Source organism: Chanos chanos, chromosome 9, assembly GCF_902362185.1.
Source record: "Chanos chanos chromosome 9, fChaCha1.1, whole genome shotgun sequence".
NCBI classification, from domain to species: Eukaryota; Metazoa; Chordata; class Actinopteri; order Gonorynchiformes; family Chanidae; genus Chanos; species Chanos chanos.
Window position 1 is genome coordinate 5,164,205 of NC_044503.1, and position 26,889 is coordinate 5,191,093.

The following is a 26,889-nucleotide window of genomic DNA, read 5'->3' on the forward strand; positions in this document are numbered from 1 at the left end:
TCCCCATTTTTACACTTTTTGCACCATGAAATACAAACCAAATGACTCCAACCTGGGTGTTTTAAAGAGACGGGGAGAACATTTAGTCGAAGCAAAAAAAAAACCAAAAGAAAAAAAAAAAAAAAAAAAAAAATCACAACACTGATTCCACGATGCTTTAATGTTCGAGCTGAGAAAACAAAGACAGCAATACTGAATTAGTGAACCTGCGTATGGAAATCCAAGCCACTGGAAACTTAAGAAAAGAACAGAAAAAAAAAAAACCCTATTCTTTACCGTAGCGTCATCCAAATCAACTGAAGACACTGATCTCAATGCTCCGTTTAGCTTAATACTGTCAAAGACACCCTTTTGAGCACACCAGCTCGTCTTGATTCGACTTAACCGCTAGAACAAACTGCAAAAAAAAAAGAGATTTCGGGAGGATTCCGTCCTCGGTTTTCACGGCTCCGCACATCCGTCTGTTCTGGGGAAAAAAAAACTGCTCTCTCCATTTCTCTTTCTCTCACTCTCTAGGCTGGGTGGGGAAAACCAACTGGAACATGTGGACATTCTGAAGTTCAAAGGCAGAACTTAAATAAAAATACTGACTGATACTGAAGAGGTGTTGATGAAGTAATAATAATAATAATAATAATAATAAGTATGTATAGTGATCAAGAGATGCAGCTGTGCAGGCCTCGTGAGGAGGAGTGTATAATTACAACAGAACTGAAAATCCCTAGAGAGAACTTCAAAAAAAGGAAAAAAAAATGAAGGAATAAATTAATATAGAGCACAAAATAAAATAAAGAGTTCATTGTAAGAAACGCTCCATTTTCATACATGAGAGAAGAGAGAGAGAGAGAGAGAGAAAAAAAAATGATATCCACTTAAATTCTTTAGACCTATTTTCTTTAAACAAACTATAAGCAATGTAAGGATCTACTTTATCAAACCCAATCCAGAGTCACCAAAGCCCAGCTTACAAGCAAGGAGAGGCAGCACAAACAGGTGGTAAACAAAAACAAAAAAACAAAAACGTTGTTTGTCTCCATATTCTCAGAGATCCGTGCGCGTTGTAAGAGGGCTGGCGAGAGATGAGCGAGGGTGGGGTGGGGTGGGGGGGGTGAGTGAGTTTTGGGAAGACGCCTCCCCTCTCCCCCCCTCTCCGCACCATTTTTTTTCCTTCTCTTTTTCTTTTTTTTTTTTTTTTTAAATTATACCCAGTGTCGCTACACTGAGGGCCCAGGTCAAATTTTATACCAAAGTCACATTTTCCAACAGAAACAAAAACCAAAAAAGACAGAGAGATCGTATTGGGGCCTGCTCTTGTCCTTGCTTTAGAGCGCCCCCTTGTGGCAGGCAACACTTTAGGCACTAGGCACTAGGACTTTATAGAGCAAGAAGGGAGGCCGGGGGGGGGGGGGTTGGGGAAGAGAGAAAAAAAAAAAAAAAAAAACCAACAACAAAAAAAAAAAACCCAAAAAGCAAAATCCAGGATTTCTCTTTTTCGCAGTCTGGTTTCCAGTGGAGAAAAAGGGAAAGGACATAAATATACTAGTGCCAGTTTTGAAGTTGCTGCTGATCGTACTCCGCTATCAGCTTCTTGATGTGTGCCAGTTTGTTGTGCAGGTACTCACAGCGGTTCCTGTCTTGGCTATAGTTTGGATTAGTCTGTGAGGAGAGGAGAAGAGGGAAAACAAAAAAACAAAAAAACAAAAACGTAAGTGTTTTTGCTATAGACATGGAGTGTGTGTGTGTGTGTGTGTGTGTGTGTGTGCTGGGGGGGAGGGGGTGAAAAGCCTTACCTTTTTAATTTTACGATACTCTTCAAGTATCTGATTGTGGATTGTCTGTGGGGAGATGAAATACAGGTTATAGCAGCTACGTCTTCATTCGCTTTACTGACCTCACAATCAGAAGACGACAAACACAAATGATAACGACTGGTCGAAACGCCACAACAGATGAAAGGAGAGATGAAGGGACGGGACGGGAAGGGACGGGACGGGACGGGACAGGACGGGACAGGACAGGACGGGACAGGACAGGACAGGACGGGACAGGACGGGACAGGACGGGACGGGACGGGACGGGACAGGACGGGACGGGACAGGACGGGACGGGACGGGACGGGACGGGACGGGACAGGACAGGACGGGACAGGACGGGACGGGACAGGACGGGACGGGACAGGACGGGACAGGACGGGACAGGACGGGACAGGACGGGACAGGACAGGAAGGGACAGGACGGGACAGGACGGGACAGGACGGGACAGGACGGGACAGGACGGGACAGGACAGGAAGGGACAGGACGGGACAGGACGGGACAGGACGGGACAGGACGGGACAGGACAGGACAGGACAGGACAGGACAGGACAGGACAGGACGGGACGGGGGACGCTGAACGATGTTACCTTGTACTTGTCCGTGCCTTGCTGGAGCTGTTTAAGCTCAGTGTCTAGCACAGTGAACTGGCGAGTGATTCCCTCTATCCGCGCGTGCAGGCCCCTGTATTCACTGTACTCCGCATTAAAGTCGTTCTTGTAGCTCTGGCGCTGCTCCGGGGTGCAGATCATTGTGTACTTTCTATTCACACACATCCACAGCAAACAGAGAAGAAAAAAGAGAAAAAAAAAAAAGCTCAAATCAAATTGATGTCATGCTGTCTTTAACAGGAAAACCTTATAGTTTTATGTGTACGTCATTACACAACGTATAACCAGAACTAATCGAGCAAGGGCAAGAACACTAAATCCTTCCAGTGCTGATGCATCACACGCTATCCCACTGACGTACACTATCTCCTGTGTTTGAGAAGCACATGCGTAAGACTGTGTGTGTCTGGATCTTACAATAAATAATCAGCAGTCTCTGGTGAGGACGCAGGAACGCCGGAGCTGTTGCTCACTCCATTCAGATCTGAAAGAAAAGACAGTTAGTTAGTTTCTCAAGGACAAAACGCTCCATCCCCCAGTCTGAGATACAGCGTCAGTCAGAGAGAGGGAGGGAGGGAAAGAGAGACCATCGTCACTGACGTCATCGTGGAGTCACGTGCAGTCTGGTCGAGAAAGCGTTCACATCTTGTCAAAATGAGGTCGTGTGGATAAGAGCCAGAGTCAGCGGCTAGAAATTTCCAGATGTTGTGTAACTGATCGTAACAACTCATCTCTGTGCTTTAAATGAAGTCTTGTAAGGGAGGGGTTGTATGCAGATGGAACAGGCCTGACCAAGCACATGAGACTGAGCTCTGTCTGTGTGTGTGTTGTGTGTGTGTGTGTGTGTGTGTGTGTGTGGTGTGTGTGTGTGTGGTGTGTGTGTGTGTGTTACCTGTGCTCTTTTGGGGAATGCTGCTGGCTCCGAGCTCCGGACTCGACGTTATCTCGCAGGCTTTCCTCTGCTCCGAGTCGCGCTCCTCCCCTCCCCTCCTCTCCCTCTTCACCTCCCTCTCCCTCTCCCGATCTCTCTCTTTTGACTTCACTTTGACCTTGTGCTTCTTGGATTTTTTCTTGGACTTGCCGTGGGGCAGAGGGGAGGCGCTCGCGCCCTGCGGGCCGTCCAGACCCGGGTGGCTCGGGGGTGAGGGCGCGGTACCGGAAGCGGAGATCGTTGGAGCTCCGGAGAGGGAGGAGGCGTGGCCCAGTCTCTCGGCGACGGCGGCTTCCTGCCCCTCCAGGTCACGGCCGTTGTGGCTTGAGTCGTTGCTCACGTCTGAGAGGGGGTCGCAGGGTCGCGGGATGTCCAGCAGCGGGAGCTGAGAGCCGGACGCCGCGCTGTCGCTCCCGATCGCCGCGCTAGCCGACGTCGACACCGAGGTTCCGGAACTTTCCTTCCCGTTGGAGGAGCTCAGCTTGCCGTTGACGGGGCCCGTGGCCACGCCCTTGCTGACGAGATGCGATATTCTGGGCTTCTTATTAACCAAAGGGTCGATGAAGTCAGCCGCAGGTCGTTTCTGTAAGATATCGATGAGGCAAGCTTTTACAAAAAAACACCAAGCCTACGAGACAGCAACTCACATAAAAGGGTTTCATCAGAGGACAGCAGGAACAGCGATGAGACTTAGCAGAGAAGAAGAGAAACAGCTTAAAAACAGCCCTGAGAAACAGACTATATTAGTCAGGGTCAAGGCATCAGACTTGTAAGACCGATTGAGTATTGGAAGCAGACTGGGAGGGAAAAATAGATTTCTCAGCAATGACTCCTTTGGTTATATTATGTTACCTTCAACACTGATGACCTTGGATTGGACCACACAGACAAACCATACGAACGCATGAGTGACACAGTTCCATAACAATACCACGGCCATGACTTTTCTGCACGCGCACACTCCAAACTGAAATGCACAGTTCGCAATTCGCAGTTTTTTTCAATTCACGGGCACTCTCATCGAGGACGCGTGCTGGTCCGCGTCGAGATGAGGGCAAAAGCTTACGGCGTAACCGACGGCCAAACCCTTACGTTAACGATGATAAACACCGACAGAGAGAGAGAGAGAGAGAGAGAGAGAGAGAGAGAGAGAGAGAGAGAGAGAGAGAAAGAAGCGCTGAAAGAGTGAGCGAGAGAAAGTCGGCACATGAAGAAGAGAGGAGAGATAAGAGGCAGACAGAGAAAAATGACTGAACAGAAGAGGAAATCGTTTAGTCTCATTCTGATGCCAACGTCCTAAAAATGATGGGTGAGAGGTGCTAGCCTGCCCCGTCTGACAGGCGTCTCCGCCCCAGGCCCCAGCTCAGTCTCTAACGGTCCATTTGGTCAGACAGGAACGAGAGCAAGAGGGAGAGACACACACAGAGAGAGAAAGAGAGACAGACAGACAGAGAGAGAGTGTACAACAGAGAGAGAGACAGAAAGAGAGAGAGCCTGACCTGTGACGGGGGGCTGTTGGCCTGCTCTTTGGGGGAGCTGACTGGGCTGTCCACTGCCGCTGGTGTACTGCTCTGGGACTTACACAGTTTCCTGCAGAAGAAACAAGGCACATGTAAACACGTGTAAACGTCAAATGAAATTCTGTACCGATTCTAGTTAGGATCAGAGGAACTGCAGAAATTGGTGTAATATTTTCAGATAGGTATTAGGGCCACTGGGGAGATGGAAACAGTACTATAGCAGACAGATACATATATGCCATCCATAAGGTTGGCACAGGTTTAGAATATCGGCGTCCAGAGGAAGGTCATTCGCACGCTATGCACAGCATTTCCAATAAACGCTTAAGTAATCACTGCGCTTATGAGAACCAACCGAAAATGTTTTACTTGGCATTTGTCTGGCCCGAGGTAGAATTCCGTCAATTTGTTTGACAAACGTTATGCGTTTTTAGGCTGAAGCCAGCTGAGACGGTGTTCCTGGCTGAGTACACGACGGCGACGATAGGCTGCGATGTCGACACGGAATGATCCAAAGTCCAAGAGCGATAACCCCACGAGAGGTCTGATGCCAACCGTTTAACACACGAAAAACTAAAGGCTGGAGGGACAGGAGAGCAGAGTCAGAGTGTGTGTGTGTGTGTGTCACTTGACTCCGAGCCCTGGGGCGACGACGAGGGGAAACGATGGTGGACCCTGAACTGACCGCGGCGCCTGTCCACTCTCCGAGACTCTGACATCTAAACCATCACGGGGGATAAAAGACTCATCCTGATCATGCTTTACGCTAGCTTACCCTTTCTTCTTATTGTTTGCGCCAGAGAGGAAATCCATTCATCTCCGATTAAACAAGACACGGCATTAATTACAGACCCAGGCTACGTCACGTAAAACGCGACGCGCGACGGAAAACGACACGTTCTATGTTTAAAAGGGCCGGGCCACAGATGAACTGGGCTGCGTTTAACAGCTGAGTCGTCGTATTCTGGGCGAGGATGGAAAGTCTATCCGCGACTATATCGACATGGCCATCCCTGACGTCGAGTTATCGCTGTTCTCTAAAATACAATGCAGTGAAGTCACAGTGGGTTAACACCCCCCCCCCCAAATAAAAAAAAAAAAAGGAAGTGCGTATGAATGCTGACCTGTTTTTAAAAACAGGTAGTGTTTGCCATGAGCGGATGTTGTTTCGACACAGTGTGCTCAGCCACAAGCGTATAAGCGTCTATCTGTAGTGGAAACGTTTGTGTGGATGGTTCTTACAGCGAAAACGTGTTGTGTTTTCCTTTAGTAAAGGCTGCCCGAGGACGGGGGCTAAAAGCTGCGGGGAACATTTGGCAAAGCCGCGTCGGCGACGGCGAGCGACTGTCTCTCCAGCTCTTCATTATTGTCTTTGTTTTTTTCCCTCCTCTCCGATTCGGTCTTTTTGTTTCCCCCTTGGACACGCTCCTCGACTGGTGGGTCTCATGCACGAGGGCGGATCCGTGTGCGGTTCGCTTAAGGACGCATGTGTTTTTTTTTTTGTTTAAATTTTTAATTTTCAAAGGAAAAAACCCCAAAAAAAACATTTAGAGTAACATGTTTGTACAGGCTTAGACTGGAAGACAACGATGTTGTCTAATATCTGGCGTGCTGCTCACTGTAAACTGCAAGATAGAGAGATAGACAGATGGATAGAGAGAGAGAGAGGGAGGGAGAGAGAGAGAGGAATGGAGTTGAACAACTGTTACTGCTGGCAGGCAGTAGGTGGCAGTAGTGCAGCAAGTGAAAGTACCAAGGCCTGAGGCCCCACCCCAAGGAGAGAAAACTGAGGAAAGGGTAGGCTGCAGAGAGAGAGAGAGAGAGAGAGAGAGAGAGACAGAAAGAGAGAGACAGAGAGAGAGAGAGAGAGAGAGTGTGTGAGAGTGCGTCTATGTATGTGTGTGTGGCCGGAGGGGGACAGAGAGCCAGGCAGAGCTGGACCTTGGACCTACGCCACCCACACACATGGACCAGCATGTGCTGGCATAGGGTTGCATCACTAACCTTCCAATCATCGTTCAGCGCTGGTCTTGCCTGATCGCCCTGCTGTTAAGAGTCCAGCAGACACAAAGTCAGCTGGCAAAGCAAGCAAGAGTTCAGAGCTCTGCCTAGCGCTCCGGACTCAACCCACTGCTCACTGGACATAACAACAACAACGTCCTGACATTTCAGCCCTTACTTCATACACGGGGAGGCTGGTTTCAGAGACATGGGTTTTTTTTGTTTTGTTTTTTGTTTGGTAGTGTGTGAAGACAGACACAACATTTCGTTTATTCACAGGGTTGCGTGGAAACGGCTCTAATTTTAGCCAGAGGAAAGCTCTTCGTGAGAACTCTTGAGTTTTCCAAACGGTTCGCGGGGAGAACAGCCAAATAGTTGTAACAGTGTACAGCAAAGGAGGGGGGGTGGGGGAGGTGGGGGGCAGGGGGGTCCGCAAAAAACAAAGAGCCGACAACAGAGGAGAGGATGACCCTAAGTTGAGCGAAATCAAAAAGACCCACGTATCCAGAACAACAGTAGCTAATAAGTGCGCGGCACGCAGCGTCTGGCTTTTAATTGTTTCAGGGCGGCACGGGACAGACAAATCCCACCCCCAACCCCCTCCAAACTTTGGCAAGTGAGAAGTGCGCTTGGTGATTCAGACTTCAGGGGGGGGAAACTGGAAGCCGTCATCCGCCTGGTACTCACCGGACAAGAATTCTCTTCAGAATCTGCTGATCCATGATAGTGTAGCTTGGCCAGTCTTTCTGTACTTCCTTATATAAACAGTCCTTCAATGTGAAGGTGCTGTCTTTCGTGTTTAGGTTAGCCACCTACAGTCGCAGGAACAAAACAAAAACAAAAACATTACAGATTATGCACATCTCCCCCAGGTTTACTGACTTGACCGAGCTGCTGAGTACAGTAGTTACTCATTTAAAAAAACACACAAATCTGCTACAGACCATTAAAGAAACACACCGACTTAATTGGCCGGGCCTTTGCCGTGGCCAAATGTGTTTGCCTCAAGTCTAGACGCGCCCAGAATAGGCAAAGCGTCGGGCTGGCCGCTGAGAAAACGTTGGCACAGAATTGCGCCTCTACCCGAGCTGTAAAGCGCATCAACACAGGCCTAGCAGTGGTCAAACCTTTCCAGAACACTGAGCCTTGTATTCTATTCCTTGTCATACTGTTGCTCTTTGTGGGCCGGGTCCCCGGGGGGTGGGGGGGGGGGGGGTGGGTCTAACCTGTTGCAGGAGGCTGTCCAGAGCGTCTTTGTCCTGGGGCGAGAGGCCGTCTTTCTGCAGCCTGAGCAGGAGCTCAGGTTTGCGGTAAGGCTTGAGGGCCAGAAGGTGGACCAGGCGTTCCCTCAGGGGGCGCGGAGGCCCGGCCGCGCTCTTCTTCATGCTGCCCGAGACGATGGCGGGTCGAGACGTCCGCCGGGACGGGGCCACGTCGGTAAGGCCCGTCACCGGTTTCCGGATCTGGACCCGTTTACCTACAGATGGAAGGGGAAAAAACAAAACAAAACAAAACAAACAAAAAAAAAAAAAACAACAACGGAGAAAGTTTATATTCAGTTTTGTATGACATGCAGTATAAACAAGGAACTGAAATCACCGGGGGGTGGTTTCCATAAAACCAAAGTATAAGAAATGGCAGAGGTGGCATGTAGGGACACTGTGACAGACTCTTCCTGTAGGCTCTCTTGTTTGTTGCTCTAACTCCAAAAAGCCAGCAGCAGAAACTTCCTGCTACAGAGTCTGTGTATGGAGGAGTCTCACAACCAATAACATTACAGGACAGAACTCTGTAAACACACAGATTAGGGAGGGGGGGGGGGGGGGGGGGAACGCAGGCGAAGTTTAACCGACAGCCTCTCTAGAGGTCATGAAAGCTTTCAGCTGCCTTTATTCACCGAAATAGGGTGTAACGCACTTAAAATAGGCTGAAAATGAGGGATTTTGTAGGGTGGAGGGAGACAAACCACAGCAGTGATGTTGATCAGATTGCGTGCGAGGTTTTCACGAAGAGTCGGAGATGGAATTGAGCTTCCGTTCAGCTGCTTCATTGCTAATTCATGATTTCAAAAGTCATAAAAAAAAAAAAAAAAAAAAAAAAAAAAAACCGACTGTCACAGAGAACGGTTACTACACTCACTCTCTCTCTCTCCCAGCCCCCGCCCGTGTCACATGGTCCGGACGCAACCATCCACAAGACTGCAATTATGTGTACTCCGTACAAGCTCACTCAATGGCATTTCACAGCAATTTGATCCACGTTACAGACATAGAGGGATGGCGTGGGATGGTCAGAAATGCTGGAATGGTGGGATTAAAGCAGAAAGAGTGGGGGGAAAAAAAAAAAAAGGAGCGAGGAGGAGGTTTTGGCTTGATCGGAGTCACGGCACAGATATAGAACAGAGACACGGCGTCCCCGTGACGATTTTCGCGAGTTTCGGTTCGTGCCTGTGGCTCGGGCCCCCGAGGGCCGACAGACAGGGGGCGACGCCACAGAACTGACCGAACTCTACCTGCTGAAATCATGGCAGATGTGTTGTCACTACTGAGCAGGTTTCAGGTTAAACAAGACTTGGTTTAAAAGAAGAACACTTTTTCTTTTCTTTTCTTTTTTTTTTACCCTAGATCTGGCAAGGACTCTGGTTCTGGTTGGGGATTTTTTTTTTTTTTTGTAGGCCACAGGTCTGAAGGGAGACAAGCCACCGTGTTACCCCTTCGGGTAACGGATCGACCGAAGTCGCGGTCCCTTTTTACTTGCTCGTCCGTCTGTTGGTGGTCAGACACAGTCAACTGTCAGTTTGAGTTGCGAGTAGCGTGTTACAAAGAGCTCTCCCGCCAAGTACATTACATCATTCAATGCTGCCAAGCACCTCTTAGTGTGAAAAGGTCTATGAAAAGCAGTGATTGTCTTCACACGTGTCAGTGAGCTGCCCGTCATCACTCACCTCAAATTAAGTGACTACCGGGTTCAGTGGGGCCTTTAGAGACGGTGCATCTCAGCCAGGGAAAGCTATAGGATCGTTGTGGTAACGACTGTTGAAACCTAGCTACGCGCTGAAATCGAACCCAAAATAAGCCTTCAAGTGTAGCTTTGCTTTGTGTTTGTGTGTGTTTGAGTGTGCGCGTGTTTTGTCTTTATGTGTGTGTTTTTCTGTGTTGTGTGTTTGCGTTTGTGTGTGTGTGTGTGTGTGTGTGTGTGTGGGAGAGTGTAGGTGTGTGCATGCACACGCTTCTCTGTATGTGTGCATTTTGCTGTTTCTGTATTTGAGTGACAGTGCATGTGTTTCTGTCTGTGAGTGAGTGTGTGGGTGTGTTTATGTGCGTGGGTGTGTGTATTTTATATATATATGTATGTATGTATGCGCGTGTGTGTGTGTGTGTGTGTGTGTGTGTGTTTGTCTGGGGAGAGGACACCACAGCACTACGTAGAGAAACAGCTTTCACACAGAGAGGAGAGTGGGTCTTACCCACGTATCTGCCGCCGGGTTTGATGACGATGGCCCCTCGGCTGCGCGTCTCCTCCTCCACCTGTGCCATGCTCTGACGCGCCTTCTGGTACGAGTCATCCGTGGCACACACCGTGATCTTGTCCTGAATACTGCCCAGGCAGTCCAGCTGGACGCTGCCGTCACTGAGAGACCCAGCGCCAGGACAGGGGGGAGAGAGGGAGAGGGGGAGAGAGAGAGTGAGTGAGTGAGTGAGTGAGTGAGCGAGTGGGAACAGAGAGCCCGATTAAAATGGACAAACCGCTCCTGGGAACGCAGAGTAGGTCGTTCTCCAGAAAAGGACTGATACGAACGGATCGACCAAAGGAAGAGGAGAGAAGACAAACATCGAACGAAGCGGAGAACACTAACATGGAGGACACTAAAGCTTAAGATGCTGAAGTGAAAACAGATGGATTGTGAATTAGAATTAGAGTCTGTTTTCACCTGAATGTGTAAACTAGGCATACTGATTCAGACAATGACGGCTGTGCATATATACACACACACACACACACATGTGCTTAAAAACCTGTAATTGTAAAGTATGGGGAATTTCTGAGCCACTGAGACAGCGCAGTTAAAACGTTTAATTTGCCTTCTCGGGTCTTCAGCAGATCCTTCTCCGAGTCATATGAGAGCTTTGTTGGACAAAGACAACAACAACAACAACAACAACAACAAAAATAAAGTCCCATAAGGACCGGTGGACTTGGAAGTAGAAAAGTACAGGATAAAAGAGAAATAGAAAAAAAAAAAAACAACAAAAAAAAAAAACCGCCTACACATTGCTTTATTCGCGCTCGTCTTAGAACAACTTTGATGTGGCCACGCTTTCATAAAGATCTGGCGGCAGATTAAACAGCTCGGGGAGATCCCGTTCGTTTGGCGCTTGTCTCCGAGTTGAAACGGGGAGTATGGGAGAAAGGAGAGCTGAACTCCGGTTGACCCTCCGTCTTCTTCCGGGCAGATGAAAACGCGGACGATCCCGGCGAGGATGACCTAATCCCCCCCCCCCACCCCCGGCTTTTTTCAAACTGTTCATCTGTCCTAATTCGATTTATTATTTTATAAAACACTTGCTTTCAAATTGGAGCCAAAACACAGGACAGAAGACCAGATGGCATTCTTATTACCACAATGGACATGATCAAATATTACAATGATTTTGTTTGGGGTTTTTTTTTTTGTTAAATGAGGGGGAAGAACATTTCAAAGATGCAAACATATTACAGTTGTCAATTTTGCAATTGCATGATGCGGTAGTCGCCTGTTCTTGTAAAATGTCTTATCTGAAATCTCATTTCATACGTTTGGGTTACGTGAGCGCAGTCCGGTCAGACTGTGGAAATGTCACTCTGGGCATTTTCAAATCAAAACGAGACCTCCACCCCATCCCCATCATCATCTGACAACTTTTCAACATCACCACGAGCAGAACATCACTCTGCCGAAACAAACAAAGACAACTGAATTTGTATGTGTGTGTGTGTGTGTGTGTGTGTGTGTTGAGCTGGCGCCTGTGCACTCACTCACCTGGTAATATACTGCTGAATGCAGTCAAAGCTTCCCTGGGGGTTATCTCTGCCCACGTTGGACAAGTAGAAAGTAAACGTCCGCACCTCACTGGCATTTTCTGACCGTGGTATTGAGATTTTCTGTTGACAGACAGACAGGGGAGGGGGGAAGTAAAAGAGAGAGAGCCAGAGAGAGAGACAGAGAGAGCCAGAGACAGAGAGAGACAGAGAGACAGAGAGAGAGAGAGACAGAGAGAGAGAGAGAGAGAGAGAGACTCATTTAAACAGGCCCCAGTCTCACACTCTTGCTGTGTACCTCAGTGCACTGGTTAACATACTGATCCAAGCAGACTACCTCCATCAGTCGAGCGCAACATTAGTGAAAAGACCCAGTTAATTCACACCACTTTTGGGGTCAACTGCTTCGGTCAATGCTTTCATTTTGACTCTCACTAACAAAGCAGTGTGGGGGAGGAAAAAAAAAAAAAAAAAAAAAAAAAAAAGGGGGGGGGGGGGGGGACCCTACAACCAACAACAAGGCTGGTATGCATAGTCTCCAGAGAGCTCCATAATCTCCCGGCAGTCTTAGCATACCGACCAGCCCACACCCTAATCCCCAAAGAACCTTACAGGTGTTTCAGAGGCAGACATGAGAACAAGCAAATTTTAAAAAAAAAAATCCTTCGTCTGCTCATTAAAGCCTTAATAACCCTTATCACTGCAGCAGAAGCAGCTGCTAGACAGAGGCTCTATGGAGTACAGAAAGGAACAGTCCTTTGACAAGACAACCAAGCTAACGGTTTAATGGGCTGTAAGACACAGGAGCAGGAACGGCACCCCCCCCCTCCAAAAAACAAACAAAAAAAAAAAAAGAAAAGAAAAAGAGAGTGTCTTTAACAAGTAGGAACAAGACAGAATGGGTTTCAATATTTACGGACTTGTGAGTTAGCTAGCTTCCAGCTTTTTCCACACTGTGCAACAATAGCATCCAGTAATCCTCTTGGAGACAACGCTTTGAAAAACAGTCGAGTGAGAAAGAGAGCACTGTACAGGTTGGAGTTATTGTATGGAAATCTACTAATCTCCGGGTATACCAAAAATGCAAATTCTTAAAAAAAAAAAAAAAGAGAGAGATCTCAGATGTGAACTCATTTGCCTTGCATAAGACTGGACGAGCTTTCTACGCGGAAAGAAGCTAGCGCGGTCTAAGAGTGTATATAGCGGGAGAGGAAATTTTTGACGTTCCAAAAGGAGTAGGCCAACTACTGTTCTGGGAGCCAAGGAGCATAATAAACACACTACAATGCTTTGAGCCAAAGCTAGAATGGATTCAAAAAGAGCCAGAACATTCTACTGGCTCTCGCATGAGTTTCCAATGCTTCCTCTGTGACATCACGTTACCCCCCCCCCCCCCCCTCCCCCGCCATTTTTACGCTCCTGGATCTGAGAGTTCAAAAAGTCTCGTCCTGAATCGGTTGGAACCGAACATTCTTTCGAATCCCGCGTGATGTTTCAACAATTGCGTGATGACGTCACGGGCTCCTAAATTCTATTCTTCCCCACCGGCTGAGTTGACCTCAAAAGGTTCTAGAATGCCACTGTGATGTCATGGTCGTCTTCGTTCTACTTTCTCCCCCTGCGGGGGGGGGGGGGGGACTCTGAACTCTGGTCTTAAATGGTGGCTCTCTGTGGTAGCCTTGAATCATCGAGTGGCGGCTTTTCACCGAGTGGTGCTGACGTGCTCACAGTCCCTGGCTCTATTTACCCAAGCTCCTCACACGTGTGTGGCCTGCAGGTGGCCAACTATAAATAAACACAGTGTTCCAGCCGTCCCGGGGGCCGGGAACTCGCCCTGCACCTCGCACACGCTCTCTGTGAGCTCACACTTCTTTTTCACACTTCAGCATAGGACAGAGCAGCAGCCAATCGCCCAACAGTTCTTTTAGGAATAAAACTGACATATGCTCCGGAAAATAAATGAACGATAGTAGTAATAATAACAACAACAAAAAAAAAAAAACCTAAATTTCAACAGCCAAAGGAAAGGACAGTTCCTCTCACTTCTCATTAAATGTGCTTTGAGTCTGCTTCCTCATTCTGAAAATTCCTCTGAGAGACAAACAGCTGATGTCTCCACTTTCTGGAATCTGCAGAACTGATCTCTCAGTATCTTTCACACACACACACACACACACACACACACACACACATACACGCATACACGCATACATGCACGCACACAGTTTAGAGGAAACAGTCTTGAAGGAAGCAGCGTGTCATAAACCCACAGGCACAACACACCTCTGTGTATAAAAACCTCAGAATGACAGAGCCTATACACACAAGTGAAAAGCATTAGACAGAGAGAGAGGAGACAGAGTGAGACATGTCTGTGTGTCCTACTGTATTCCACTGGAGATGGCATATATAGAGCTCTATAAATGCATGGGTCTTGGCTTGGTCCAGGTGCATGCTATTCACTCAGGTTTAATGTCTGCAGCCATTCACTCAGGTTTAATGTCTGCAGCTATTCTAAATGTCTCCCTGTCTTCACCGCTTGATCAAATCAGAACATTTTATCACCCTCGCCATGCTGAGGAATTATCCCCAAACCAATACAGTGACCAACAGCAGAACAAACTGGTGTTATCCCAAGACCGCAAGGTCAAAGTTCATGAGTCAAGTCACTGTTTGTCTGTCAAGAAAAACCGACTTAGTTCTGATGTCCTCTCCATTAGAGTTCTTTCAAAAAGAAATCCTTCCTCCTTATGAAGGCATGCCAACTTAAGAAATCTTGGTCCTTCTAGAGCTTACTAAACATTCAAATCTCTGATTCTGTCCCAGAGTGTTGTGATCAATGCGTATTTAAATCACAAAACAACAACATCAGCATAACTACAGCCAACTACTGTCTATGTAGATACACAGGCAGGAAATACAGAACGTCACATCTTTAAGACATGAGCAAAAACTCTTTTTGACGCTTTTTGAAAATGTAATTCTACATTCTGCTTTAAGAAGACGTCAGAACGCCCTGGACACATCTTTCAAAAATCACCAAATATGAATATCCGCCACAAGACGCTGCCCTGTCTATCAATCAATAAATCAATCAGCGCCATCTAGATGACGCAGCCACGTGTCCTGTTATGTCATCAAATGAGTACAGAGTGGCTTTGAGGAGCCTGCCAATTTTGCCCTGGAAGCTTTATAAAAAAAACAAAAAACAAAACAAAACAAGGAAGCTAAAAGAAAACAAACAGAACAAACTTTTCCAAACAACACATGAACCACTGAGCCTGAGGACAATACACTCTGTATGTGTATTAAACTGCCCTCAGCCGTATTACCCCACACAATATAATAACATAATTATTATGATATCATTATTATAACAACAATAATAATGCACCGATCGACTTGCCTACAGACAGTGCTCTGAAGCTACCTGCTGTAGTTTATTCACTGAGATCTGAAGCTGAATCGATAGATCTTTGTGGAGTTTGAATGCAAGGCTGCCAGGCCTAGCTCAGTGCGAACACATCACTGATTATCTTGGGAGTAGGCTGACGGGCCGATGCAATCAGACGTTTGAAATTCCAAAAATCGCGTCTACAACCTCGCACTTTTTTTTTCTGCGCAGTGAAAGGGCATGGAGTGAGACTGACGAGCGCCTACTCAAAGAAAAAGAAAAAAAGAAAAAAGAAGAGAAGAGAAAAAAAAAAAAAAACCATTGGCAGGCTTCTCTCTCTGTGCTGTTGACGCTCCTCTCCGCTCTGCGTGCGTGTGTGTGTGTGTGTGTGTGCGTGCGCATGGTGTCCTGAAAACAAAGCGTCTTTTCAGGGCTTGAAGGTACTCCAGACCCGACAATGCGCGGCCGTCTCCCCTGCTCCTTTCCACTCGGCACAAATTAACCAAACAGCTGAAGAAAAGGGAGACAGGCGGCCAAGCAGGGGAGACCATCGTCTCTCTCTACGAGAACCGCCACCCCCCCCAAAATCCACCGCCCTACCCCTCCGCTTCACGTTAACTGATGGAGGGTGAGTCCTGGGGGAGCTGCTGCACGGTGCGTGAGGGATTTCTTTTATTTCGTCTAGTTTGGAAAGACCACGTGCGCCGTGGACTTATACCTTCCTCTGACACAGTCCATGCCCTGTATGCGGTGAGGTCACAGCTCAAGCATGGAGCTGAAAAGGTCTCTAAAAAAAAAAAAAAACAAAAAAAAACCCCCACACACTTTCACGTCTGGAGTTCGATGAAGGACAGGACAGTATCCTTAGGTTAACTATGCGATGACGACTACTAAGCTAATTACAACAACCAACAACAAACAATATTTATAATAAACTGTGGTCTCAGCGGGGCCTCTGTTATTGCTATTATTACTGTTACTGGCATTATAATGACATTCCATCAAATTCTGGCGTCTGTATTTCTCGTTGCCAGGGCCCCACATTTAACAATCGGATCCTGGGATCTCGGTCATTGAACTGTTTACCCAAACTCTTTGATTGGTTTGGGGAAAAATGTTATCACCTGACGCAACAGGGAGTCATCAAAAGGATGAGCATGCAATTCCTGTCCCCGCTGCGCAAGCGGCAGAGGAAGATGAGTCAGACGCAAGCAAGACTGATAACCCCAACGCTTCAGCGCTGATGAAATACCTCCGTTTCCTCTACAGTCCACAACCACCAGAAGCTTCTCTATTCAAATTTTGAAATCGATGCTTTGAGTTGACATTCAAACATGTTTCAGATGCACGCAGGACTGTCTGAGTCGCGGAAAAAGTACTAAACCAGTTCCCTGTTTTGTCCACTTTTCTCCTCCTAAATCAGGAGAAAAAGGAGCTCCGTTTTCTTATAATGTTGCTACTCCGGGAGGCAAAAGATCTCCCAATCTGAATATGCTATTCCTAAAATCAGACACATTTGTCTTTGGATTACTGGCCAAACAGGAATGACACGCTCATTGACGTACCTGCAGGCGGCCAAACCTCATTCTTGCACATAAAATATATTCAAAACAAACGGTGAACCCGAGCCAGCGGAGGATACAAAGCATAAATGTTTAGTCTCCGTGTGCGTTTGACAAAATATACAGCCACTAAAGGTCTGGACTATCTTAACGCTGATGACGGCGGCCCAGGGGGAAAAGGCTGTTTTACTGTGGCTCCAGGGGTCAGGAGACTGACGCCACCTGAGCTAAATCACCTGAACACACGGACCATCGGGTCCTCATTGGTTCTGTGCCCGAGAGAGGAGGAGGAGGAGGAGGAAGAGGAGGAGGAGGACATGCCGCAGCAGAGCCTCGGGACCGGTGCACCAAAACAGACAGTCTCGCATCTCTCGCTTAGATTAAAAAAAAAAAAACATTTAAAAAGGGAAAAAGAAAAAGAAAAAAACCCCATGACACTGTGTTTTTGCTGGCCGCCTCTGTGGCAAATGAGTTTTTAACCAACCAAAGCAGCAGCAGCAGCAGGAAACACAAGCACACACACACACACACACACACACACACACACACTAACCCTGAAACTAATTTCCCCGTAAACAAGTATCAAAGCATATCCAGAGGGGTTCCCCCCCCCCCTCCCATTACAAGAATATGCTGAGGTGTTGTCACTCTGCTTCCTCTATATTCAGGCGTCGACAGCTCAAAATTGCTTTAATGTGTCTCAGCTCTGTCTGAATGGGGAAATAACAGACGATCAGTACCCAGAGCTCTGGAGCCGACTCTCGCCAACGAACGCAAAGCAAAGATTAAACAGATGCTGAAACCTCGCTCATAATTAATAAAGCAACATGATGGTACAAAACTCAACCATGACTGTGGAGATTAGCATGTCAAATAAAATGAGGGGGGGAGAGAGAGAGAGAGAGAGAGAGAGAGAGAGAGAGAGAGAGAGAAAGAAAGTGCTCTTACCCCTTGGTTTCCAGTGAATCGGATTAGTGGCTCTGCAGAAAGGCCCTGAAAGGTGGAAGAGGAAGAAACAGGGTTAATCAGAGGGTACACAGAAAGCACATTAAAAGATGGAGTGATCACGCTATTAGATTTCACTAGAGTCTACAAAGTGCAGCTGACCCAGGAGCTATGGAAAGAGAATTACTGCTCGGCAAAAAAAATAAATAAATAAATGAAATAAAATAAAATAGGATGAATATGAGTAATATTCTAGTCACTGCTCACAAATGTCAAGTCAATACTTCCCAAAGCCACCGTTCACAGGGCGAAATTTCATTAACGTCATTAAAATTTCTGTACTGGAACAATAACTAACTTACAGACAATCCACTGATGCATACTCAGGTTTCCGCTGTGAATTCATCCCTCCCCCTCTCCTTTCTATTCTCTTTGTAAAATTCATCGAACTAGACGGTAACCCGGCGCAAAGCCGTGGAGAACGCTTCGAATTGTTCAGTAAACATGTATGGGTGGGGATATTTGGGCTGCTCTGGATCGATAAAAAGGTTACGCTTAGTCCCCCAAAAAAAAAAAAAAAAAAAAAAACCCCACCAACACGACTGTCCAGGTTCGATCTGGCCTTGGTAACCGCTCTCGGAGATGACTCACTGTTTGACCTGTTTATTAAATTACCGGACGTCAAGCGAAGTGAAACGCTGAAGTCACGCATACGCTTTATCTTTGGTTTCTTCTGACATGCGCGACCAGCTGCCAAAACACAGTCCAGTCCTGACTTCTGCCTCTTAACCTGCCCAAGCAGACGGGAATCAGCCGTGCCCGTTCCGGAGCGGAGGGAATATTAACAGCCACGCGAGCCTGTCAACCTCAGTTCCCACCGCGCAACTATTAGCGGGGACCAAAACAAACAGAACAAACAAAGAAGGGAACGTGTCAGGTCAAAAAAGCGTGTTTAGGAGTCGCCCGAGGACAACTGGTTTATTTTCTGAGTAAACTGTATGATCAACCAAAGAAAACACCAGCAGACAAATCAGAGTAACCAGGGAGGAACAAACACACGCACGCGCACACACACACACACACACGCACGCACACACACAAAAAAAGAAATCAAGCTGCAAACTTTGAAAAGTTGCAAGTTGATAGCTGAAAAAAAAAAAAAAAAAGAAAAAAGAAACTTGAGTGCAGACAAATCTAGGTCTGTGGCTTTGGTTCTCAGCTGACTCAGGGAAAAGTGAAACAATAAACCGCATTCTGAACATCTGAGAAATTTCGAAGGTTCGGCCACACTGCGTCTCTACGCTTCGACGAAGAGGTCTCCAAGGAACACGACACAATCACCAAACCAGAGATGTGTGCCCGGCGACATGAAACGTGGTAGCAGATATCAGCATCGCTAGATTAGTGTGAGATATTTAAGGAAATATAAGCGACACGTCTGTTACATCGACATTAAAGGTCGTCATTGTGAAACCCGTCGTCTGTGAGGGCCGCCTCTTTTTAGCAGTCGGTTTCTCAGAGAAAGTCCCGACGGGGAAAAGAGATTTTCTTGGAAATCGCTAGCCTGAAGGGAAGAGAAAACATTACGTTTTGTATACATCGATCTTATTAAATGTCTAGAGAGTGGAAACAAGTCATTATGAGAAGGTGTGGTATCTGATATGATCTCTTTTCTCCGCTGTTTCTCTCCGCCACCCCATAATCATCCAACTGCAGGAGACAGAGAGAAGCAGCAGGTGGATCACACTGGAAAACCATATTTCACATGTTTCAGTGCTTAAAAAAAAAAAAAAAAAGAAAGCGAAAGTTATGACATACGATACATTAAGGGGGGAAAAAAAAAATCCTACCATCTTGCAACACTTGCTCCCATCTTTTTGAAAGGGAGCGAGTGAGTCTGACGTTTCAGTTCCACTCAACTCTTGACTCACACTGGGTTTATGAATAAATCTTTTTTTTTTTTTCTTGTTGTTCCCATCTGCTAGTGTGGGCCCATCACAGAGTCATCATATTGCCTAGCTGTACATCATACCCCAATCACAGCATATTACCCACACAAGCAAACATAAAGTCCAAAGTCGAAACGAGGACGGAGAAAACGGAAAAAAAAAACAAAAAAAACAAAAAGCGCCAACGTTTTACTGAGCGACCTCTCTTACTAGTCCGTCCACATCTCCCCTTCACCGCCTTACAGACTCTTACCATTTTATTCAAATCATCCTCCATACAAAGCTTAACATCTGAGGAATGCCTCAAAACGGCACCTGGGGGGAAATGCGCATCCAGAAACGTAAAAAAAAAAAAAAAAAAATATTATTTATTTCTAGTCACGTCCAATGCAGTTTTTAGTATTTGATGTATTCTGTGGTGGAAGAGATCATCAGACCTGGGCTAACAGGGTTACAACAGCACAGATCCCAGCAGTACACACACACACACACACACACACACACAAAAATGAAGCGAGAGAGAGAGAGAGAGAGAGAGAGAGAGAGAGAGAGAGAGAGCAAGAGCATCAAATTTAGCCTGTCTGTGTCCCAACCCAAAAGCCCCCGGAACGGAGAACCACGCTCACCACGGTCGGTTTGAATGGCCAGCTGCTGACATGTCACTATTCTCTGGGCCCGGAGCCTAGAACGTTCCACAGCTTTAACCTTACGGACAGAGCGTGTGGCTCCTGACCACGGCTCAGCGACACACACAGACACAGGGTGTCCGTACCACTGAGCTCACGTAGACAGACGGAGGATCGGAAGACGCATATGAAAAACATTTAAAAAGGAAAAAAAAAAAAAAAAAAAGAAAAGGGTGAGGAGGCTGAGAGTAAATTAACAGGACGGGCAAAGGCCGGGAGAAAAGTCTCTCGCTAAATGTCCAATAGAGAAAAGGTTGTTAAGATTTGAGTTTGAGCTCACAAGTTGCATGAAACATCTTTGAACGGTGAAACAGGTTTTAAACTGGGGGGGGGGGGGGGGGGGGGGGCGTTCAGTAGGTGTTTCACAGAACGTTAACCTGTCATCATTTAGTGAATCTAGAATCACACAACAAAGCCACAACAGAGAGAGAGAAAATGAACGGAGCACAACCAAAGTAAAAAAAAAAACAAAAAACAGGGAGGGGGGGGGGGGAATTTAGTCAGCCTTCAAGAGCGAAGAAAGCGTCAGAGAGAAAATACCCAAATTACTACAGTAATTCCACTATGTGGGCTTTCTCCAATGTTTTTGTATGTCTAGGATACACAGCTTTTTGTGGGTTTTTTTTAAAAAAAAAAAAAAAAAAAACCCAACCTCGCGCGGCGTCTCACCACGGCTAGACCTGTCCCCCGGAGGCGCATGCTGGCGGAGTAGCGGGTAAAGACTGCCCAGTGAGACGGCATGACATTTTGGAAGGCTCGGCTGGCACGGCTACCGGTCAACCGGTCCCTCTTTTCCAAAAAAAAAACAACCAAAAACCTGGCATCAGCATTCCGTAAATATATCCGTGGCACGCCGGCCAGGCCGGGCCGTGTGTGAAGCCAGGGGTCGGTGGACGTGTGTGTGGGGTGAGGGGTGGGGGGACATGAACGACGGTGATGACGTCAGACACAGAGAAGACCTGTCTGACAGATACTGCTCTGTCACTTCCTTATTAAAACCGCACGAGCCGTGAAAACGCGGCGGTTTGGCTTGAACATGTTGTTCTGCGCTTGAAGAGAGAGAGAGCGATGTCATTTGTTTGCGGGAAGGACTTGTCAGTGTTGGCTGTGACCGAACGGAGAGATATATGAACGTCATGAAGACATCTAGAGGCTGGACAAAACAAACAGGCTTGCTTTGTGTGTTGATGGTTTAGAATGAAGGATTGTATTGATTGTACATAGCACACTGCTCCCCCCCCCCTTTCCAGTAAAACACAGGGGATCTGATAGGCACAGAATCGAACAGAATTAAAAAAAAAAAAAAAGGAAGATGTATCGAAGCGTAGACTAAGCCAACGATTCCTATAAAGTATTTCCAAGTGCTCTCTTACCGCTGTCAATTGAGCTGACACACACGCAGTCATCTGTTAACACAGGGTACATATGCTCAAAATGTCAACAAGGAAAACCTGGGAGAGGAAGCAAGCACACATGCATGGATGGACACACACACACACACACACACTTTGGATGTGCAGTACTGCTCTGACGTTGAGGGACACGCATCAGGAAATGACAGCCTCGATGCTAATGACTCAATACTTTCAGCGCAGGCCTCTTTTAAGTTCTTTTCCACATGTCCGACGAACACGCAGTTCTTGCCCGAGTCCTGCGCTTGGCCGACGGGAATGTCACATAAAAACTCACACCGCCTGCACACAATCCAGGAATAACCAGGACATCATTTCTGCCGCCGCACTGCCACAACTTTGTCAGTGTCACAAAGGACTTCTCATATTCTCTCTCCCCCCCCCCACTTCTACGAGTCATTTGTGATGATGGCAACTGGTGATTGGCAGTCACAAAACAACAACAACAACAACAAGCCATAAACTAGCTTCCATTAAAAATCGACAGCAGATAAATCATTTGAAAATCAACATTAATTGTACAGGTGATTAAAAACACACACACACACGTATTTGATAAAAGCAGTGTTGAGAAAGATTTACAGGGACTTGACCAAAGACTGGTTCCTATTTTGTGAGACATCGAGGCCAAGTTCCTCTTTGTGAAACCTAAACATTACAGTCCCGTTAACATTTACCTTATCTTACGTGTGGATACGTAAATAAACAAATGCTGCTCTTTGCTTGCTGTAAACGAAGTAAACACAATTGTATTACGTCCTGTTTCCTTTCCTGAACTTCTTTACTTAATCGGGAGGGAATTGCCGGAAAATGTATTGAGAGATTTTTTTTTTTTTTCGTCTGGCTTTCTTCTCTGCCATAAAACAGCTTCAGAAAGAGGGCAGCCAATGAAAAGACAATTTTTTCTGACAATAGCGTACAGCCACAAAGTTAAAGTGGAAGACCCTGAAGAACAATGAGTAACAGGACCAGACAGACACACCACAACGATTTGGGCTGTGTGTGTAAATATTTACAAACATAAATAGGTGTCTGTGTGTCAGTTCCCTTACATTTTACTGTACGCAACATTAAAAGAGAAGAGCTGAATGGGGCTCCTGGGTTTAAAATGCCCAGAGGGTAGAGAAGATTCCTAAGCAGAACAAACTTGTTGATATCTGATCTTTCCCTATGAACTCTATATCCGGCCAAGTAACTAAAGCTCTCTCTCCCTAAAACCACACTCGCATCCACGTGAACTTGCGACGAACCCAAACCAACCCCTTAAGCAGTTTTTTTTTTTAAGAGTGAGAAGGTCAAAGCGGAGCAGTGTGTGACGTTTTTTCTGGGCATGGGTCCAAATCGCATATACAAGAAGAAACCTTTTCAGCTAGAGTCTGAACAAACTACGTTAACTTGGCTGAACCAGACTTCTGCCTTGTACCCTTAATTGATCCACACACATTTCTGTTTTCATGTCGGTATTAAAGAGGTTATTAGTCACACACTTGCGCACTGTATTTGGGCAACACGTGAGAGGGGGATCTGGAGAAAGGGACCTGAAACCTATAGTTTCTCTATGCAAGAGATGCATAAATGAATCAGAACAAACTATATACTGATGAGAACATCTGTTCCTCGATGCTGATTTTGTTAAACAGCTGGCCTCAACACAAACTGGTTGAGGAAGTCTCGGCCATTGCTCAGACATTCGACTAGCATGACACTGAGGAGAACAGGGTGATGATGTCATGAGCTAACCTTTCACCCTCACTCTCAACCCTCAGTACCCACTCCAGATGAATCAAAGACGGAATGCTACGTCATTGTTTTCCAAGGAATTTTATCATTGAGATGTCAATCATCTGTTGCCTTAAAAAAAAAAAAAATCATCTATATTGTTGACCTAAAAACAAAGCGAACTTTGTCTTCAGTGAAAATTGAAACGGTCTAAGCCGTAAAATTGTTCATACCAACTGACTGGTCTTCTCTGGTCCAAAATAAGATACTCAGCACAGAATCACACAGCTCAGAGACAAATGCCATGAAGTAGACAAAAAAAAAAAACAAAAAAAAACAGGTCATGATTAAGCAACCATGAGGCTGCGCAATGTCTATATCCTCTGAAATCAGTGCCAAGCTCTGGGCAAGGCCACAGAGTGAGACAGAGAGGGAGAGGGAGAGGGACAGAGAGAGAGAGAGAGAGAGAGAGAGAGAGAGAGAGAGAGAGAGAGAGAGAGGGAGAGGGAGAGGGAGATAGAGAGAGAGAGAGAAAAACTCTCGTGAACTGTCTGAGAACACAGTGGCTAAATGTGCAGTGTTTGGCATTTTCAGCTGACTCGAGGCAGGCATGACGGGACAGATGTCAATTTCTCATGGCCATTTTCCAATTTCCATGAAAACATCATGTGATACCGGTGCCTGTTGGTGGGGGCCACTGAGGGAAAAGAGAGACAGGAAGGAGTCTGGGACCCCTGTCTACACCTGCGACTAAAACGAGTGGGGAGTTATTTCGAGAGAGGAGTGGGTGAAGTAAAGACACACACACACACTGTGGCCGGACCTTCCAGCCCACTTCCTGATGAGGACCAGGACTCATTCTAACCAGGTGTAGGTGGACACACCCACTCAGGAGCAACAAATGAAAGCTCCTGATCACATACCGACTTGAGCTTTTACAACAGCAGTTCTTAACAGTTCGAATGTTACACGTTATCAACACATGTGAAAAGTTCTTCAGGTACACACACACACACACACACGTATGTATGTGTGTATATATACATATATATATTTATATGATTTTTAGTGCTTTAGTGTACCATTTTGTCACACTAGATACATGCCATTAAAAACTGAATAAATGTAGCTGATTGGGCACAGTGTACATGCTGGCACACAGTCTTAATGTGCAAGACCGTGGCACACAGTTATAATTTACAGATTTTTGTTAATTTAAAAATCTATTCCAGGTGTGTACATACAGATACGTATATCTTTGAACCAACCCCACTGGGGGAGAAATGAACAGGCTTTAATGGTCCCCGTTAAATCCTTTGTATATACTGTGTTTTGTACTCTGAGCAACATGCAAGACCTTCGTAAAAGTGAGTCACGAGCAGGGCCAGTCCCAGCAGTCGTGGTGGTTGGCTATGAATTGGCACCGTCGTCTCATAAGGAAAAAACGGAAATTCGCTGATTTCTCAAAAGGCTCTCACATGTCATAGTCCAACCGGACTGTCACAAGGTTCAACATGCCTTATCGTTTTTAAAGAGTAAAAAAAAAAGGAGAGTACGTGTTGAAACTCTTGAGATCTGTATGTCTGAGTTTAATTTAACCCGTCTGGCACATCTCTGTGTTTTCCTCCTCTGTCAAACAAAGTATTTTGGCCTGTTTATTCTTCCCTTACTGGCTAACGTTATGCTAATTTATCAGCCATTTCCTCTAGCTAAAGCAGGTTAACAAAAGTTAACCAATTAATTTATATGTACGCTACGATATAACCCACGTTCATTCATACATATTTACACGCATAACGTTACCTAAAAGGTTTGTATCAAACGAGAACGCAATACGTAAAACTCAATTTGGTTAACGTCAAATATAGGTTGATCATTCATGGTCTGAGACCAGCAAGCTAAAAATAAGATAGGCTAACTTGCACAGTCAAGGCACTCAGCCACCCACGCGCTGTCAATTGTGACAAAAGTGTGAATGTTAACCGTCAAGCTCAAATCTTACTTTATTGAGGGCGCTTAATGAGCGAGAAAACATATAAATGATTATATAATTCGCGATTCACATCCTGGTTGCCATGTTTTAGCTCTAACTTCAGTGTAAACGGAAAACCACTGAGCCAGCTAGATAGCTTAGCAAGCTTATCAGTGAACCGGCCAGGTAGTTTTCCAGCGAATGTAATCTGATATTTAAAACCCTGACACCAGACTTTTTACTTGAAAATGCAGAGCTAACTCCTCCACGCTGGTGATCAAAAATGGTCTACAGATAGCTGGTAAACAAACTATTGTTAAGACAGGTTCTAGTAAACCCGACTCTTCTGGTCGGCTTAAGCTGAGAGATATTATATCAATGATAACAAGCACCAACTTTACTGACTTAAGCTAGTATAGCTAGGTTAGTTTAAAAAGCTGTCGAGCTAAAACTGTTGGCTTCCCAGAAACTGGTAAGCGCATCAGGCATTTAGCAAAGTAAAAAGCTACCGAACGGCAATTTAACAGACATATGCTGCACATTCAACTGGCAGTCACTCAAACATGATGGTATGTCACAAGTTAGTTAGTTGGCTAGCTGGCCATGTTACGTTAGCAAACAAGTTAGGTTAACTTAACTAGGCTAGGTAGCTCAGGATAGCTAACTAGACAGCTTTCAGCTGTGTAACCATCTGCGAACAAGTGAATGTCTATTTTAACACTTATGTCACTGGCTGTTTCACTGCTGTATTTATTTAGAATGGCTTATTTTCTAGGGTGCACCTTCCACTGAAAACTTACTTTTTGCCCTATTGCCTTTCTGATGCTCACATACTGCCCATTTTAAGCCAGCCCTTTCCCCACTGTTTTACCACTTGATACGCGTTTTTAGTGTTTTAAGTTATGCAAATTCACGTCTATTTTCATGTGTACACCAAGTGACGGAAAAACTTTCTGTAACCCTTAACATCATCCGTTAATTGAAAAACTCTGTCATTGATTTGAGGACAAATAGTGAAGTTGGAAATTAACAGACGGGCAGACTGCTTTCTGGCTACGCTAACACAGCTAGCCGTGACGGATAACAGAAATTCCTCTCTTTAAAAATACTTGACGGTACGTAACAAATTACATCTCATACGGACTGGAGACACCGACTTACCTTACTGCTCTGGTAATCTTCAAATGCTCTCAAAGCACTGTCAGTGAGTTTAACGTGAAAGACAGAGATATTGCTGCCATTGCTCACTCTTCCACAGGACAGTCCGTAACACTGCTCCTCCTTCAACGCCGCCATCTTGCTACCATTTCCACCACCACGCTCACGCAGCCTGTCGTAAACGCAACAAAACTCCC

The 26,889-nt window shown here is 46.0% G+C and overlaps 1 protein-coding gene across 1 annotated transcript; it reads right to left on the reverse strand.

Annotated features, from left to right (window-relative positions):
- Window positions 1-1,459: 1,459 nt before the first annotated feature.
- On the reverse strand, window positions 1,460-26,847 carry ell (elongation factor RNA polymerase II). Its single transcript, XM_030783764.1, has 12 exons — window positions 26,696-26,847; window positions 17,800-17,844; window positions 11,897-12,018; window positions 10,343-10,506; window positions 8,103-8,353; window positions 7,564-7,688; window positions 4,855-4,945; window positions 3,317-3,938; window positions 2,842-2,908; window positions 2,404-2,575; window positions 1,791-1,835; window positions 1,460-1,656 (listed from the first exon to the last, which is right to left on the reverse strand). Exons 1-12 carry the CDS (start codon window positions 26,828-26,830, stop codon window positions 1,540-1,542), a joined length of 1,956 nt encoding a protein of 651 aa, XP_030639624.1. The 5' UTR covers window positions 26,831-26,847; the 3' UTR covers window positions 1,460-1,539.
- Between the last annotated feature and the right edge of the window lie 42 nt (window positions 26,848-26,889).

Coding starts and splice junctions, on each gene's coding strand:
- ell (XM_030783764.1), bottom strand. CDS start 26,830: ATGGCGGCGTTGAAGGAGGAGCAGTGTTACGGACTGTCCTGTGGAAGA. Junction 10,507..11,896: donor ATTCAGCAGTATATTACCAG/GTGAGTGAGTGC, acceptor TGGGTCTCTCAG/TGACGGCAGCGTCCAGCTGG. Junction 1,836..2,403: donor AAGGCACGGACAAGTACAAG/GTAACATCGTTC, acceptor ATCTCCCCACAG/ACAATCCACAATCAGATACT.